The sequence below is a fragment of the Bemisia tabaci genome, chromosome 4, assembly GCF_918797505.1.
Source record: "Bemisia tabaci chromosome 4, PGI_BMITA_v3".
Lineage (NCBI taxonomy): Eukaryota > Metazoa > Arthropoda > Insecta > Hemiptera > Aleyrodidae > Bemisia > Bemisia tabaci.
In genome coordinates this window covers 18,763,834-18,783,268 of record NC_092796.1, presented here as the reverse complement: position 1 = coordinate 18,783,268, position 19,435 = coordinate 18,763,834, and the positions used below count along the sequence as shown (strand labels likewise).

Here is a 19,435-nt window from a genome sequence, read left to right as displayed (position 1 = left end):
AAATGAGCCGTTATAATGTGGGTAAAAAACTAATTTTGATTATTTTCGAACTCACTTTACTGAAAACATTTTCTTGTGATTTTGAAGACACTATGAATCAAGTTTGGAAGTCTTTTAGTGATTGCACGGATAACAAAGCAAAGATGTTCTGGCCATGTTTTGAAAATGAGTCAATATCGATTCTCTATAAAGTTGAGGAAAGTGCGAAGAATATTCCGATCCTAGGTAACTCAGTGGAGCTAATTAGAGAAAATTCTAATGGGCTAGAGGACTACAATACGTTTGCAATTACACCCAGATTATTCAAAAATCGAGAAAGAAAACTTTCACTTCGATACGGAGATTTATCATTCACAAGGATACTCATGGATTTTTTCAAGAATCGATCGTTGCAACTCAGAATTCCTATTTTGTGGTCTAAAACCCTGTGGAACTCAGCAGTTGAAGGTAAGTAGCTTAAAATATACCTTTTTAATCATTTATGTCGGGTAATATGTATTCTTGAATCAATTAAAACAGTTTGCGAAAGATTATGCTTACGAAATTCTGGGAAGATTAGTTGAATCATGCATGCAGTGCGATGTGTAATACATAAGTACATATTATGTCCTTACTAATCTACGTGCGTTGAGTGTTTCCTGGTTTCCTTGGCAAATTTTGGAACTACAGGAAAGTTCTTGCCTGATTCATGAGAAAAAGGCAAAACTTCCCGCTTTCTAATCGAATTTGTGAAAGGATATTATTGATTGCGATACCTGTGGACCCGCATTTGCCTACCTCTTTAAATGAAGGCGGGAGACCTCCTTTGTTGAAATAATGAACGATGTATATAATTTCCAAAATCGACGCATCAATGAGGAACTGGCATTAAAGTTTACATCAGAACGTAGTCAGTTTAAGCCGTTTATTCGAGAAAAAGAGAAACAAAAATCAAACCAGATTTTAACCTTTCGGAACGAATCAACACGTTTGGCAACTAACTCAAGTCTATCCTACACACATTTTCTAATATAGTTATTCAAAAATTTGTCAAGAAAGATTAGAAAATAATTTTAGAAAAATAAGAAAGAAAAATAATTCAAGAAAATAATTTCATCTCAATGGGTACCGGGACCGGATTTACCTACTTGCCGCCCAGGGCCGCCTGTGTTTTTCCGCCCCTTTTCATTCGTTTTGAAACATCAATAGATCGTATTCGACAGTGGTTCGATGTATCGTTTGGTTCAAAACAATAGAACATAACCTCAAACAAAAATTTTAGGATTTAATTCGGAAAAGCTGAAAATGATAAAAGTCCTAATAATTTCACTTTCCATTGCCATTTGGTACTCGAGAGAATAACAATTCGATCACATAAGACCCATTACCTCAGATTTCTAAATTGACTTTTGAGGATGTGGTTACAAATTTAACCAATCGATATCAATATAATCTCACCTGTGTATCTGTCAAATACGATCTATAAAAACCATCAAGTGAACATGCCGTTGGAGGCGGGGTGTATGAGACGCGTTTACTCGTGTTGGCAACATTTTTTGTGAAAGCCCTGTCAACACTAACAAAAGTTCAGTACCGTAAATCCATCCCTGTTCGGACAAGGCCTTCCATTGATAAAAAACGAACGAAAAAATTATGAAAGAACAAACATAAACGTGGTTAATAATTTTAACTTCCGCCGCTGCCCGACCGCACTGTGTTGGCGCAATGCGCGAAGTATTCATGCAGTCTTGTAGGCGCTATGCGTTTCAGGCCAACTACTGAGTGCTGCAGACCGCAGTGTGTTTGACGCAATGCGTGAAGTATTCATGCAGTCTTGTAGGCGCTATGCGTTTCATGCCGACCGCCGCACCGCTCCGTTCCAGGTCAAATTGCGTGTTTGGTTTCTCTCTTAACTCGACTAATTAAAGGTGTTGTCTCTTGTATCACCGAAAGACGACAAAATTAGAAATAACTATACTTTCACTCTCAAGAAATGAGAGATTTTGTTGCCTTTTCTCGTTTGTAATTTATTTTATGAATCCGATTTTTCTCTCTCTTTTTTTGATACCTACATTCAAAAAGATTGCAAAATTTGCCGCCCCCTACATTTTGCCGCCATGGGCCGCGGCCTATGTGGCCACCCCGTTAATATGGCCCTGATGGGTACAGATATTAATTAAATTTCAACTCAAATTGAATTTGGTTTTTTAGACAGAAAATTTTGAATTTACACACAAATAAATTAAAGTCGGTCTTTAATGAGTTGAGTTTTGAAATTTTCAGGGTTAACAATAATTATTTTTACGATAAATCATTATGAGAAAACATGCCAATAATCGCAAAAAGAGGCCTTAACAGGCGGAAGTATATCTTGTAGGACAGCGATTTTCGTGAGATAGAATCGAAAAATCGAAATTCAAGTTTTGGATAAAGATCATCTTGAAGTATCCGAGAGAACACGTTGCGAGTGACTTAGTTTATTTATGCATAAAAAAAGGGCTTAGAGTTGCGTTTTAATCATACAATTTTGAGTCCTGAAAAGAGCAGATCATACAACTTTCAATCCATTTTCCTTAAACCAATTTTTTCCGTTTGAAAACGTAAAGATTATGTAGCATCGCGTCCATGATATTGGACTCCATGCTCAGCCCTGATTTACTTGCCTGCTCATCTCGTCCAAGATCTTGGACTCCATGCTCATCGCTAAAGTTCTCACTTCTTTGCTTGAGCATGGAGTCCAATAGCAAGTAGGCCTTTCTTAGTTTTAAAGTTCATAATGATAGAAAATCGTAAACTTCTCTTATCTAATCTAACTAGACCTAACCTAACCTAACCTAACCTAACCTAACCTAACCTAACCTACCCTAACCAATGCACAATTTTTTGCGAAAACCCATTTTTTCGTCTTTATTTCACAAAAATTGTCTTAATAAATTTTTGGACCATATGCTCGTGTGTTGTCAGAGAATACCTGCATCCCACAGTTTTGGGCGCTATGCTCACTTCGATTTTTCTAAAAAATTATCCCTCATTAAAGTGAGCATGGAGTCCAAAATCTTGGACGTGATGAGCAACTGAACATTATATAGGTGATCATGGAGTCCAATATCATGGACGCGATGCTACATTACCAACGTGAAGCCATCATAACGTCGATTTTGTTCGGCATTTTGGGCGGTGAATTCATTGTATAATACGTCTGTATTTTGGGCGAACGCTACTTTAAGCACTAGCACTTACCTATACCTTAATAATTTATAAATTTTAATAATACCTTTAATAAAAACCTTAAATAATACCTTTTAATAATTTTTTAGCCTTGTTTACCCATATTTTAATTAAATCTCCTCTGTATTCCTATACCTTAATTTAGGGTTTTCTGGCACTGAGGTCCATTACTACTATTCTAAATATATTAATGTCCTCCCATACAGGCAGAGGCAAGAAAGACAAGGGCCACTCTATGCTGGCGGGATGTCTACTGGCTGGACTTATGATGACGATCGCCTCGTTGGCCATGCTTTCGGGGAAAGCTTTGATGACGAGCTTAATCGCCCTCACACTGGCCGCCCTTTCGAACCGAAAAGGGGGCTCGGCCGCCCTCCATGGCGCCACCACCTACGAAGTCATCAACGTCCCAGCACATCATCATTGAGCACCTGCTCGCACTTAGGGCCGAATTCATAGTCACTCATTTAACAGCTCCTTTCCTTAGCAGGTTCCATGCGGTTTGCATTGAGGTTACGGAGGATTTTAGGAAATCCTTAGTATAGCACCATCAAAAAGATAATTTTTGCTAATCTCGAGTGAAATTCAACGGAATAACCACGGAAATAAATCCTTGCAAAGGATGCAAGAATTTGCTACTACAAAATAGTACAAATCTGGAGGAAAATATTCTATGATTTTGACAAGCTTTGAGGTGGGTGCGAACCTATCGATATTGTCAAAACATGGAGGGTATTTTTACTTGTATATCTATTTTATAGAGGAAAATCATGGTTTTCTCCTGAGAGTCTAATACTATAGTTATGCCATTGAATTTTACTCAAGATTCTTTAAAATTGTCTTTCCTATGATGCTATGTTAAGGACCTCCTAATACCTCCTTTAATCACAAGTTAAAACATGCTGTCGCTCCTCTAAAGACGTAATGGCGTGTCTTGATTTCGTTATCAGCCCCAAGAAGCATAGGGTTATATGGAAAACAAGGCTCACGCAAAAATCGAGTTACGCCCTTACGTCAGGAGAGCGACGATATGAAGCCCCATATGGAAAGAAACTGTTTAAGGAACGACTATGAATACAATCCTCAAGGCTGGCGTATTAAAGGAGTCTCATCTAAGTGTTCCTTTTTATTTTCACGGGGGTTTCACTCCACGCAGAGGAAACAAAGTCCGTTAAATTTCAAAGGTTCTGGCGACACTCTCAGCATGTACATCAACGTATATAGTTAATTCGTACTATAATCACAATTATCACAACTGATTGGATAAAAGTAACACGTATTTTACTCCCACATAATTTTTGTACATATCACGCAATTTATTGTCACACGATTGAGACACTTTAACTTTTGCACTTTTATTTTTGATAGTTTTACAGTGGTATTCTGCACAGTTTGGTTTCAGTGCTCATTTAATAAAATTTTCGAAAATGTTTGCACACGTGGTAAAAATTTACCTCGTATCGTTTTGCGAGCTATCTCCGACGTTCGATCACTTTTGGGAGACTTAAGAAAACGTTTTAAAGGGGGTTTGTTCGAGGTTCTAAGAAACAACATTGATCATATGTCATCGACTATTTTAGTGATGAAATTTAAAATACATTTTGAAAGATTTCACAAATTGCTTTTTAATAAAATAATTATCTGATAATGCATTGTAAAACTTTATTTACAGCCTGACCTCTATCAGAAACAGGGGAACATTAAAATACCAAAGATTTTTACAGAAAATACATCACGTTAGTTTCAGTTTTTTAAAAAAAAACGTCTGTTGGATGATTTCCTAGACTTTCTCGTAAGTTAAGGACATAAGACGAGGAAAAAAAGACATTTTAGCGTTATTGAATGCTGAGATAGCATGGAAATTGGGAAGTCAGCACAGGGAGTTGTTTAATGTAAATTACAATTGTGGTTTGATTGTGTCAAGTTAGCACTCGTGTACTACTCCTTGTAAAAATCTGAGAAATTGAACTAATGAATAATTTTTCTAAGGTAAGAAAATTATAGACCTTGAGACCCATAAGAGTAAATGCATGAGAGGGCTCATGTCACAAGAGAGATAATTCATTTTGATTTCAGTACGTCCCAAACATATTAAAATCATTCGAAACTGTCTTAATTGTGACCTGGGCCCTGAGACTATTAAAAATACACAGTTATAGAGTTTATGTCTTAATGGCGAGGATCATTCTTTTCCATATTAATACATGCAACTTTGACTCTACTTTGGGGTCACATCTGGCTATATTTCAACTCAATTCACTCTAAAATACTTTAACTGCCACTAAGTTGCAGTATCATTGGGCTCGATCTAAGACAACTGATTTAAGAGCTGACTGCTGAAAATGTGTAAAAAGTGTTATCATTATTTTTAAAGGTGGATTGCGGAACGGAAAGTTTTCAAGGTAGTGAGCAAACGGGCATATGCTTCAAAAATGATCAGTACGTTTAAAAATTGAAAATTAAATTTAAATTTAAAATTTGCACAGTTCAAATTAGCTCGACTCGGTATGAAATATCACGAGACATAGTCAGACTCCATATTGACTGAGTCATTGTAAACGTAAGATTTATAGGCAGAGTAAGGACCGGTATCCGAGTGAGGGCTGACAACTTTGGGCAGATGTGCGGATTCGAGGATCTCCGGTGGTATCGTCGAAAGTGGCAAGCTTCGTCCGTGATGTCCGTGACCACCCCCTCCTGCAGGGACGTTGATTACCTTGTAAACATACACGGGGCAAAACGCTCAATGAATAAAAATATAATACAATGATCCAAAGCATGATATATCGACGTTGAAACTGCAAAAATACTTATCTCGGTTGCAGTGTTTCGAAATGTCCGCTCCTATTTTATTATTTAAAAGGAGACCAAACATCATGGTTTGAAGTTTTCGCAGAAGAATCTTTTATCAAAGAGAGGAAATATCACTGAAATTTTCAAAAAAATGACGTTCGGCAGTATTCCATGTAGAAAATAAATTGCCACAGGAAGTCTGCAACGCCGCAAACCGAGTTACGCATCTCTGCAGTTTCACCATTGATATTCGAAATGAGTTCACGTATTAGTGCGCGCGGTCGTTTCATGATATGGCAGACTGGAATCCCGAGCAGACGCAATATATGACAGTACCAGGTGCAGGCTTGGCAAAAATTAGATTTTAGTATAGTAATTTTTTGCCGAATATATTTTAAGACTAGCTTTAAGGTACTTGAAAAACACAAGAAAAATGGGCGATCAAGACTAAAAACAAACAAACGGAATGTCTCGAATGTTTTAGTGCATTTAACCCCCTCCTCAACTAGGTCACAAAAAGTGATAAGATGAATTTTTATAATTTTTTTATATTTTTTGTCCTCAGGCCGAAGAAGGGGTTGAAACCACCCCAAAACTTCCCAGGCATTCTGCTTGTTTATTTTTAGTTTTGGTCACCCATTTTCTTGCACTTTTAGATTAATTATTCGGACTATTGTTTGTGCATTTTTCTTGACTAGCTTAGGTTGACATCATTATTATCTAATTTTTTTCAAAACCCACTCATATGTGCCTTGTCCTCTAAGCCCCCCGAATAAAATACATTTCCTTCTGTACTAAATTGAGAACTACCTCGTAAGTTGTCGTCCCAGGTTTGGGTGGTTGCTCGCTGAGCTTCTTGACAGCTACAATCCCTGCAAGGGTGAGGGCTAGCATGCTGGTCATCAACGCTTTTCCACTCATGAGCGCGAGCGTCCCCATCTTGATCGGGATCAATGTCCCTGCCACCAACATCGCTCCCAGAATGAAAGCCCCGTAGTACTTTTCCGCCTTTTTTCCTCGACCTTGGGGGAGCAAAAATCAAACAGGATCAAAAATAAAATGAAAATCTATAACAATACGCAAGAAAAGAAATATAAATTTAACAATGATCGTAATAAATAGCGATTTTGTCAGTTGTATATTGCAATCAAGTGGCAATTTATGGCGATATTATAGAAATAAACATTTCGATATATTGCGATTCTATCGCTATGCATCGCAATTTTTGGTTCGATAAAATTGCGATCAATATTTGTCGATAAAATCGAGATTAAATCCCCATATATTGCGATTTTAATTTCGATAATATCGCGATAAATTTCCGGGTGATGAGATCGAGGATAATCGCTCAGATGTTGATGATCCTAGCGATTTTATCACCGAAAAAATCGCAATTTCTCCGTTGAAAAAATGCTACTACATGTAGTATTGAGTAATGTAGTGCTTGCCTGAATTGAATACTCTCCTTCTCTCGGTACTATACAAATATTCGTTAGAGCTCAGAATTTTTACTCTAGTTGAAATTTTTGGAATTTTTTGGCCTTGCTTTCCCCGCAAAATAGTGCGAACCCAACACCATTTTACCACCTAGTAATGTAGTACTTACGTATCACGCAATACGTCTGCCATAAAGTCGGAAAAAAAGAATCGTCACAAGTGAATTCTTTGTAACGTCATAAATTTTAAATTACAGTGCTTGGGCAGGAGATGTTTCCTTCAAAATACGTTTAAAAACTATTTATTCAAAGTGGTATAGTTTGATGCGATAGAGTTTGTTCACGAGGTATTTAACATTGAGTGGACAGCCTCACTGCGTTTGTTTTCGGTTTCTCAGAGTGCCTTGGCTCGTAGACAATAACCGTCGCAGATGATTTCTCGGTAGAAGCTATTGCCTAGTGCTGTTTCTGAAGGAACTAGGTGAGCCTATTGTTCGGCTCGACCAGCTTAAAACCGCTGCCATCCGCCTCTCATTGTGCACGATATCATACATATTATACGTTTTACTTCGTGCGCAACTAACAATTAAAATATACTGATGGATTTTCAAGAATTTTCAAGCATCTGTAATTCAGTTTTTATAATTTAAATTCACAAGCAAAAATGTACTCATCGTTTTCTTACTATATAAAGAAACGTCTTCATTTCATTATTGTCAATGATAATATATCTGCATACATGTTTCGGGAAAAACTCACAAACTATGGTTTGTAAATCATAATGAGAAACTGTAGATTTTGATCTCCAAAGTTTAGCCTTTCTCTTGCCACTTAAATATTGTCAATGAATTTTACACATGGCTGTAGTGATTTCACATTCATCAATTATTTTGTTATGATTATCAGTTAATTAGTAGAATCTAAAAAGCACCTCGTTCATCCACCCATGGAGTACACTTTTAACTGATAAAAGCAATCTATTGCTCCTAGGAGGCATGAATATTATGGTAAACTCGTTGTTTTGGAATTGAAATTCTCTTTTGAGAATGGAATCGATTAACAATGTATAATTTTGGAAAATTTTTAGATTGAAAAACATAAAAATTCCAATTTTAAGAAGAGATAAGTTTAAGATTTTACCCTCCACGACAACCATTAGCTCTAATAACGCTTAAAAATTAAAAACTTGCTTCTTTGCAGTAATCAAGGGAATTTCGCCTATTTTGACCGCCATGGTTTAAAATGATTATATTAAGTTCATCTTGGCCAAAATAAAAACACGGTGTTCTGGTTTTTAATTAATTTTTCAGTTTTCTTCACCACTCATTCTGTATACGTTTTAGCATCACTCTGCTGTAACACGAGGATCATTCTGAAAGTAAGTTTTTCACTACTTCTTTAAAAACTATTAAAAATACAAAAAATCCAACTGAACCTCTGAAAGCTGAAAATTTCAAACTTAAAGTTTTCAAAGTACCAAAAACCAAGTTACTCCCTGGACAAATAAGTGATTCGAATGTAATTAATTTATCATCAGCAACTTGTTGGTCTTTAATCAATGTTCAATTTTTTTCCATTATAATAAGGCTGTAGACCTACAGAAATATGATGATAAGCACAAAATAGCAGTAATTTTTTCCAGACCCCGACCTCCTCGAAAGGAACCACTTTGAGGCTGAGGCACAATGAATTCCTTTCATTTGGCCGTCTAATTTAAGCAATAGGATTTATCACCACTCTGAATTGGCCGGCTGCAGATCGGAGTCATATTTGCCCACTAACTGTCTATCGTGTGAACACTATTAACACTTGGCTGGTCCAACTTCTAACCACGTGTTAATTGGTGACCGCTAGCTTGAGTCATGATCTTTCACGCCGTGACTGCGATGTGTTCCAAATTCTTTCACATGCACGGCAGATATTTCACTGAGTGAGAGAAATTGAGAGCCCAAGGGTGTTTGCATTTAGACACGTGACCAAATTTGTGGAATTTGAGAGGAAACCTCCGGTAGTGTGTAAATCATATTTTATGTTCTAACTCACAAACATCCTTGAGCTGCTATTCAGCAAAAGTTGAATTTTACAGATCACGGTGAACACTATGAACATGGCTGGCAAAACAGGACCAACTGTAAATTATCTCATTGACTCGTTCGAGTTTTTCAAAAAGCTTCATAACATCACACATTGATTGCAAACAATGTTCAAAATGTATGTATTTAAATACAGACTCAGCTGAAACTTCAGTTCGGTAAGATCACGAAATTTCACGCCGATGAAGTGGAAAATGTTAACATCTTAATTTGGAATCAACATACAGCACATTAATCAGAAACAAAACTTATTCCTATTTATATTTTGATTCCTATTAAACGTCATACCTTTCAGAGGTAATTCGGATTTCGATTGGATAATTTATTTTTGCCGGGTTTGAAAATTATCGAGCCAAAATTCCAATAAGGAGGGTGAGGTATAAATCTAAAAACTCTGGAAAAAAAAGAAACGTACAATATACTCTCTTGAAATTCATGAGGGAAATTAACATTGGTTCATTTCAAATGATGTTGTATATGTTTAGGAAGGGTAAAAAGAATAAAATACTGTTTTATTAGAGGGGGCGAGGTAGGTACTTTTATTTCAATCTATAATTATGCCCTGAAAACCACCTTAGACCAAACAGATATCTTCAATCGCTCTTGGCTCAGTGTTCTGTCTCGTGTATAGATATTTACTTGTTTTGTGGCTTTATTACCAGGAAGTTTGGCGATAACCGTTGAATCATTCATCTTATGGAAATAGATTTTAACCCCTTGACAGGGAGTTATTTTTAAATTTTTTAACAAATATTTGTAACGGAGTCATACAAAATGTGCCTTCAAGAGGAGGGAGGGGGTGAGATAGATTTTTCAAGGAAGAAATTCAAAACTTCCAAAAATTGGCCCTTAAGCTGCAATTCTAGAGGACAAAAAACAGAGAATTCGAGAAAACCTCTGCCAAAGTTCGTCCGCTTTTGCCAATTCTTGGAACAATTCACTTCAAACGCTGATAATTAACCCCGTTAATAATGCAAATTATGTCTTGAAACTTTTGTACGCAAAGTCTTGAGAGTATTAAGGAGTGTACAGCATTCGAAACTGAAAATTCCTATCCTTTCACACCAAACCGACTTTCCGCTGCACTTAACAATGAAGCCTTGAGGAAAATTTTGTCCGACTCAGTCATATTTGGGCCGAGTTTATCAGAAAGGAACCATCCCACATTTTTGAAAAAATTGAGTTAAGAACGTTTTTGAGTTTCACGAACCGTAAATTTTCTCTTGCCAAAACCTGAAAGTCGGAAAAAAGAAATTAGTTTGCGAAGATAGGGGTCAAAGATAATTTTTTCAATGAGCCTTCACTAAAAAAAAAGGTATCACCATCTTAACTATACTTCTAGCGGATTTTGGCGCCAGCCATCAGAGTAGTTGCACTGGCTAAAAGTGTAAAGGCACCAGCCAGCGATAAAGTTAATCCAACCACATTTTATGCTGACTGTGAGGGTACCAGACAGAGATATGGTTGATCCAACCACACTTTCAGCTGACTTAACCATACCTCTGGCTTGTGCAACTACTCTAATATCTGGCGCTAAAATCAGCTAGGAGTAAAGTTGGGATTGTGATACTTTTGTTCCGTGTATGCAGGGATAAAACTTCAAACCTTTTTCTCAGTTTCGACTTCTTGGGTTGGTTCCTTCCTGATGAGCTCGGTCCATTTTTCAGTAAGCACTAACCTTCGTCCAATCCGGAACTAATGTAGCGGGCCAAAAACTGAGGCAGCTTGACTTGAAGAGATCGAGACTGGAGAAACTTCGAGACGGATCCCACGAGTAAAGCGTCAAGCACCCTCTGACGGGAGCTTTCCTCCGCAGGCAGGTACTCGTCCAGTTTTTCCGGCGTTAAACCAGAATCGCCCATCGACCGGTTGCTCTCCGTCGAATTCACCGAGACCTCGCTTTTCACCAGACTCAAAGAATTGCTCATCAAACTTATCGGATCCGGGGCCCGAGAGTACTTATCGAGCAAGATCACGGACCTCTTCTTCAGGCATACACTCAAAGTCACATTCTTCTCGTCGCAGTTGGTCAGACTCTTGATCACCGATTTGGAAATTTCGAGCAGCGTGATCTCCGTAGCTTCAACCTGAAGCTGGGCTACGCAAAAAGTGACTAGAAGCAGTCCGAGAGCCGTTGTAGGAGTGATCTCAGCTTTTGTGGTCATAGCTGCATTTGTGTCTAAAAAAACGTTGGAAGGGTAATATTACTGAAAAAGTAATGAAAACTCCTTACGCCTCTACATGGATTGATTCTCAAGCAAGTTTAATCTTTTTCACTGTACAACGATCAGCAAAATAAAAAAATGAAACTAGTATTTGAATTGGACTATATTTTGCAATTTGTGACTATAACACCTGGCTCAGTTTAGAAACAATGTATGTACCATCGGTTTCCCTAAGCACAAAAGTATTTTTACTGATGAGTGGACTTGTAGTTCCTAATTGCAGAATGTAGTCCAATTGAAACACTCGCAGGTTTCCAACGAGCTATAAATGCTTTAATTTGGCTATCGCATTACAAATAAATAATGAATTTATTATATTACTTCATCTTCAAACATGTCCGCTAGTGCTATGAGCGTTTCACTAAATGAGTGCTAGGAGTCAAATCAGACATGTTTGACCATGCATGACCGCACTTATCTACCGGAGAAACAGCATTTAATGAATGCATTGGTTGGTCTCCATATCAACTTATATTTCGCAAAAAAATGTTACAACAATTTAAAATGTTTACTTTTTATAAATGTTTACCGTTTATGTTTGTTTTTCGTATTAAAGCAGCGTTTAAATTCAATTTTAAGCGGTAAAACAAACTTTGGAAGGAGAGGAAAGAGACTAATTCCTTACTGAAAAAAGAATGCATTAGAGTCTTAATTGTGCTGTTTTTATCCATGTTTCATTTTACATTGTAATTTTTTCTGTACAATTTTCATCACTGTACGATTGTCTTCCCTCAAAAATCTGAATTTTATTGCTCTAAATGACAGCCCCATGACTTCCTAACAACAATAATCACCCACTGGTAAAGCATTCATCGTTTGTGTGGCACACTTGTAAAAGCTCCTTCCCAACACACAATATTAGTGCAGTTTAGTCGCATCTTACTGAAAACACATGCGTTAAGAATACCTTAAATGTACATTAACTGGGGGTGAAAAAAGCTCAGGGATTAAAAACTAGATTCTTCTTAAAAATCACGACAAGCACGGATGACAAGCAAGTACACAGTAGTATTAACTATCACGCTTACACATGAAGAATGGAACTTTCAATGTTTTGAACTTTGAACCGCGATAAAAAACACACCAGACACAGGAGATACCAGAGCTCCGCGATGGGAAACTCCATGGAACTATTCCAGCAAACAATAAACTGGAGAAAAATGTAGTGGGCGCAGTTTTATATGTGGCCAAAATGACGTCAGTAAAAGTGGCCGAGAGGCAACCGCACCTGGAAAAAAATGCAGAGGAAAAGGAAAACGACAGAAATTACAGGGATAGAAAGGAGGAGGGAGGGGATCTCAATTAAAAAGAAAAGTGTGTCTCCTTGCCATCGCCTTGTTTTTACTTTTCAGGACAATCCCAGGCAGGCTGAAAGTCCTCAGTTTCTATTCAAAACAACGTATCCGTTATTTGAAAACAACGGGTGCGCTCGTTCCAGGCTAGTTGGCGAAGCTCCTAATGGAGATCCAATGAACTCTCTGCCGAGCAATCAGCAATGAGCAAAGCTCTTTCTTCGTGAGGGAATATGCGGGTTTGCAGAGCGGAATCAGGAGGCGCGCCTTTTTTTCTGTCCGCAAGTTGTGTTCGAGGACGGGTAATTGCTCGTGCGGTTAGCTAGTTAGCATCGAAACCATAAAACGGTCATTGATGGATGGCTCGGGTGTCGCCGAAGACAAAAGTAGCGGGGTTTTAACGGCGACTGCCCTGCAAATAACAGTGGTCGCAGCTTTATGGCTCTATTCGGCGGAGACTGGCTCATCACTTTCCAACCATGGAGCATCATGCGTGTACGCGCTGTAAAGCATAGATTTTATCACGTTTAAATGATGAAAGCAATTTTTGATACATGCACGTTTGGATTGGTAAAATTGTATTGGGACGCATCGGATAACTTTACACACCGTTCGAAGGCGCAACTGAAGTTGTTCATGGATGATTAGAAAAAAGTCCCATAAAAATGTATCTTTTATCTTTGATTATCCACCGAACGAGCTTTAGGTGAGCCATTGTTTCCTACCTGGTTGCTTTGGTCAGGGTAGGAGCCGTTGTTGGCCGAGATCGATGGACCCAGGTCGATCCGACAGCAAGATGTTCTTTGGAATTTTCCGATCTGGTGACGAATTCCCCTGATTTGCCGTTCCCCCGGTTTGCCATTGCTTCCAAACGTTCCCCCACACAGTGGATCGAGTCAATCATAGAGGTCAGGCATGAAATGTTTTACCGAAACTGCAAATTCCTATGTTTAATTCGTCACATTTTAACTTTTAGCGGGTGTTTCTAGAAGATAATTTCACAAAAAAACCAGTGGAACTAATTTCAGAACCTCTAAGTTGCGTATAAACGGACTTATAAGCGTTTAAAGTTTCCAAATTTTGTCCGGCCTCTCTTATTGACTCGATCCATTGAGCCCCGATTTACGCTGCTCCGTTACATAGTTCTCCCCCAATCTCCCCCATCTGCATAAGAACAATGCAAGCGGATTGGGGAACACCAGAATGGAGCAAGCGAATCAGGGGGATCTTTTGGCAACTTGGACAGCCTAGCCGTCGTTTTCCAAAGATTATCACACTCAACTTTTTGATCGGATTGATCTGGGTCTATCGATCATAGTTGTTGGCAACAATTCCTAGCTGCACTCTCTTCAGAATTCAAACAATAGATATCTCCTCAAATCATGTGATCGGGTTGCCTATCACCACTTTTTTTTCTTGGATTTAGAAGAATTTTAACGTTCACTGGAAAAAAAACACATTGGATCTAGAGTCCAGACTCTCAAAAACATCGACAAGAAAAAGTACTCTTGATTCAATCAGAATCTAGCTTAAATCAAGAACCAAGCCTCTTAATTTAAGCGGATTTCGTTTTGAGTCAAGCAACAATCCGATTGAATCAACGGTATTTTTTCCTGTCAATGTATTTCAAGAGTCTGGACTCTAAATCCAATGTGTTCTTTTTCAGTGTTTACGATCGATTATGGATTTATTAGATGGGTCAAGGAAACTAGAAGCTCCATGCATGCGCGGGTGCGATTAGCCCTTGGGAAACATTCACTTGGACAAGGAAGATGCCGGCGGCTGTCGGCACATGTGAAGAGGACTGAACTACCTCCCATGGACCCTCTTGCGCCTTGTAATTGACTATTTACAAGTATTTACCTCACACCATTCGTTTATTGAATTTTTCTCTCGCCCGCTTCCAGAGGGCGCCTATAGCTAATTATAATAATTCTCAATCTCCGCTTTGCGTGGTTGCCATGTCTTCTCATCAAGTGATAAAATAACTTTCAAAAATTTTTACTGACCTTTTCAACTGCTAGGGTAATTAATGGACTTGAATTTTTTATGAATAATGTGTATTAAGGTATTCGGAAGGAGCTTTAGGACATCATTTCAACTTGAAAAATTGAATTTTCATGGTTTTACTCTCGGAGTAACCACGCTGCTAGAACCACTCGATGAGTGTCCACTCTACTGTAAATGCATTCTTCACAATAAGTATCATATCCGTAGTCCAGTAAGCTTGACGGCTGAAAGCAAAACTCTCGGAAGGTGACAAAAAAAATTTAAAAAAAAAATAAAATAAAAAAATCAAAAATATAAAAATAAATACACTGAGTGTGAGCTTCCCTTATCCCCATTTTGGTAATCAATTTAAAGAATTTAAAATATTCAAAAAGGATTAAAATTATTGACAGTTAAAAGACTTAAAATTTTAAAGAATTTTAATCAAAAGAACTTTCAAACTCTCTGCGGTTATAGCCTCCGGTCCAATAATACTGATCAAACATTCCCAAGGCCTTCTACCTAGATGACTGACATTCATTCCAAAAGTTTATTCTTTAAATCATAGGTGACTGACATTCATTCCAAAAGTTTATTCTTTAAATCGTAGGTGACTGACATAACTAACAAGTCGCTGTTATAGCGCTTCTGTGCGCTCTGCGACACCCAACCGCCACTGATAGCGATCCTGCCAGAGATCCTCCGGCAGATCGCATCTCCTCATTTCCTGTCTTATTCCCTCAATCCACAATTTGGCAGGGCGTCCTCTTCGCTTTCTGTCAGGGGGGACCCAATCCAGAACCTTCTTAGGCAACCTATCATCTGGTGACTGACATTCATTTCAACAAACTATTCTTTAAATCGTAAGTTTTCATTAAATTTGACAACCAACCGCGAGAGCAGTTGAGCCCCAGGTGATTCATATTCAATTTTGGACACAAAGACTCGCGCCCTCACGCCTTATTGAAAAATCTCTCACGGTAATTACATATTTTACCGTATGCCCAAGACTTCGACCCGCCCGTTTTCGAGCCTTTTTAATTTCCTCTTTTCTCGTGCCTCACTCCCATCTCTCACTCGGTGGAAAACTGCCTTAAATTTCACCTTCATTCACACCAATGCTGTCAATTATTATTATATTTATTAGTATTTAAAAAATAGACCACTGTGAATGATCAGCAGGATCTCAGTTTTCGGAGTCTTTCGGCAACAATCTTTACATTCAGTTTTTTGAAGAGATGAAGTTGAGTCCTTGAGTCATGCTTTCTTTCGCGAAAGCAACAATCGTGAATGGAGTTTCCAGAATTCCCATTATGATGGCGTTTTGAACGACTGTGAGCATCAGGATATTTGAAAAATAGAAAGATAGCTAATCTGACAAGCAAGTACAAGTATACGTGTATTCCAATACAAATACTACAATGGTATTTAATTTATTTAAAAGCAATTGAATGTAACTTTAAAATACGAAAGTAATAAATTGGATGATTAGACGGTTTACGTAATCGTATTTTTGTAATGATTTTTAAGTATTCCGTTATTATTTTCTTTTATTATTCTATATTCTTCTTAGTATCCTCTATTTTAATACATTTTGTAGTTGAAAACACCCTTCTATCAAATTTTATCAGGACGCGTGTAAATGCGGCCGCAAATGTAGGGTACCTCTGAAAAATAAAATTATCATACCACCTTTACCCATTATTTCGTGTGCTTGAGACCAGTGCGTCGTCGAAGAAAAAATACGCTAATTTTTTTGGTATTCTGAATCAGAATTTTTCACATTTATTAAAATGTTCTACGTATTTCTCTTACCGTAAATTATATCTTTTTCCTAATATAATGAGCTCTGAATTTAAACATTTAGGTTTCAGTTGGACGCAGAGTACAAATAGGTATTTTTAGGACCTCTCGTAAAATAAAATTGGAAGCCATGTTTCATACGAAAAATCGTCGTTTCAGTGGAGTAAGGGCATAACTCCAATTTTGAGTGATGTTCGTCTTCCGGACAACTTAATGCCTTCCAGGATTCATACAACAGTGTATTCATGTTCTTACGTCAGAGGATCGGGATAATGCTCCAAACCCCAAAAAACACCTACAAACGTGTCTCAATATAAAATGAATAAAATGACTTCGTTTCGTTTTTTCATTTTTCAATGTTTATGATTAAAAATTATCACTGAAAATCCACTCTAATTAGGTCAAGATTTTCTTATCGAAAACAAAAATAAAAATGCAAAATATGTCCGGAGGGCACACCATATGACGTTTTTTAATCCCGGTAAGAATTTTTTTCCTGCCTAGCCGACATCAACGCAAGGATACATAGTCCGTCTCAATCGAAAGTGACTCATAAAATCGTGATTTAAATCGAATTCAAAATTAGAAAGCATTGAAAGTGTTGATTCGTTACAGAGCCTCCACCACAAGTTACGGTAACGCACTGTTAGGAGACCATAAAGCATGAAACATGTCTGCGAAGGGTACGCCGAAGCGCAACAAATTCTTGTGGAAGGTGCTCTTCTGGACCGGGAGAAGGTGAAAACAAAAATAATTCGTCGCTTCCTTGGCCTTGGCGCAAGATTTATCGGGACGTTTCTTATCCTGAACGCATTAACGAATGGAACGATGGGTCGGCTTCCCTGGTTTTGATTGCTCTGTGATGAGTAACGCTCCGTAACAATCCACGAATTAGGGAGCTCTCCAGGCTTCCTTGCATCATCGTTGCCAGATTTACTAAATGTATTTGAGCTTTTGATACGTAGGCCGTCTGAGTAAATGAATCTCGAGAGGCTGCAGCCGTTTTGGCACAAATGTTCATGAAGGCTGAGTTTTTAGTAAACTAATTACGTCTACATTAAGAGTTTTGAAAAACGACCTATGTGCAACAGTGTAAGGCTGGTAACATACGTTAGATAGGTTCGCACACGAAATTCGTAGGGTGATGCCTATGTCAACGGAACCAGGAAACCGCTGATGGGAAGCGATAGCAAAAACAATCCAAAATCCCATAAGACACCAAAGCCTTTTTAGATGGTTTTAATCCAAATATGACCCCCCCCCCCCTTATTTGCCGAGAACAATTTCAGCATGCATACAGTTTTGTAATACGGTCACATCCGCAAAGATGTGGGAAGGAAAAACTTCATCTGATCAAAAGCACTATTGAGTCTGTTTCAATTTTAATGTTCCATTTTATAGGGTTTTTTTTTGCCAAATCCCCAAACCCATTCTCGGCGAACAGAAATAACCCCCAATTCTTTCGCTAAACAGCTCCGTTTTTTTTTAAAGAGGCTCAATGAGAAAAGTTCCGGTTTGCATTTCAATCTTTAATGTTCCCATTTCAACCTTAGCATGCGTCGGTCAAATTCTTAAGTACGCAACAGAGACTTGAACGTCAGCGCAGAAAAAACAACCAGTGAGTTTAACTCGGTCAAACTCGAGGAGGTGCAACCAACAGGCCAGTTACACTACTCTAAAAACTGGATATTTATGGCTGGATCTTGCAAAGTATCAAAAAAGTATAAGATCCTTCAGAATACGAAGTTTATGGTGACTGTGAACACCATCAAAATTTTAATAAGGGGACGTGCAAGCCTTAGGGAAGGAATTTTTGCTGCTCCCTTCATAAGGCAACCTGAAGACAACCCATCACCCACCCTATTTTATTACTCCCAGCCCGACACTTTCCTCACGTTTTGATCCCATGGGGTGTTTATGCCCTATCTCCTCTTCGAGGAGCTTACGTAATACTTGACAATCGATACAATTTACAGAATATTGACTAACTAGGGAGCGGACCCCTGGTAACTACGCGGCCCAGCCCCAGAGCGTGATTGGTCCGCGCACCCCCCTGCAATAGTTTCCCACTTACGGACTTTAAACGCCCCTTTCTCACCCCGTACATCAAGCATCTTAAAAACGAATGTATTAGAATAGAGATGATTTTTCAGGACAAGCCGACACCGCTGAGATGCAGCTAACGATTTGGGCTATCACGAAGCGGTCATCCAGAATCCGAGGGTCCGTAATGAAACCGACATCCGCGGTAAACAAAGGATGAGTCTGGACCCCAAGGACTCCGGGACTCGAGGGTCAAGGTCCTGCCTCACCGTTAGCCCCACCACACCCTCGCACACCACCAACATTCACACACTGACCCACTTATCGACGAGATTCAATCGCGCGTTCACTATGGATCGGGCACCGAGACACCCGCCGCGACTGCTACTTTTCCACGCATGGGAGGGCACCCGCGGTAGTGACAAATTGGGTGTTCATCAGATGGACACTCGGCAGCAGAATATTGGATGTATTCTGCCGGAACAAGGAATTAGCTTTTATTTCTAGGCAAAAATCAGGAATGTTTGTCGATGTTATCACTCCATTTGTGTGGT

The 19,435-nt window shown here is 38.5% G+C and overlaps 1 protein-coding gene across 1 annotated transcript; it reads right to left on the bottom strand.

Moving 5' to 3' along the window:
• Nucleotides 1–4,717: 4,717 nt before the first annotated feature.
• On the bottom strand, nt 4,718–14,138 carry LOC109030045 (uncharacterized). The gene is made up of 4 exons (XM_019040791.2): nt 12,783–14,138; nt 11,208–11,708; nt 6,811–7,022; nt 4,718–5,923 (listed from the first exon to the last, which is right to left on the bottom strand). Exons 1-4 carry the CDS (start codon nt 12,784–12,786, stop codon nt 5,723–5,725), a joined length of 918 nt encoding a protein of 305 aa, XP_018896336.2. The 5' UTR covers nt 12,787–14,138; the 3' UTR covers nt 4,718–5,722.
• Between the last annotated feature and the right edge of the window lie 5,297 nt (nt 14,139–19,435).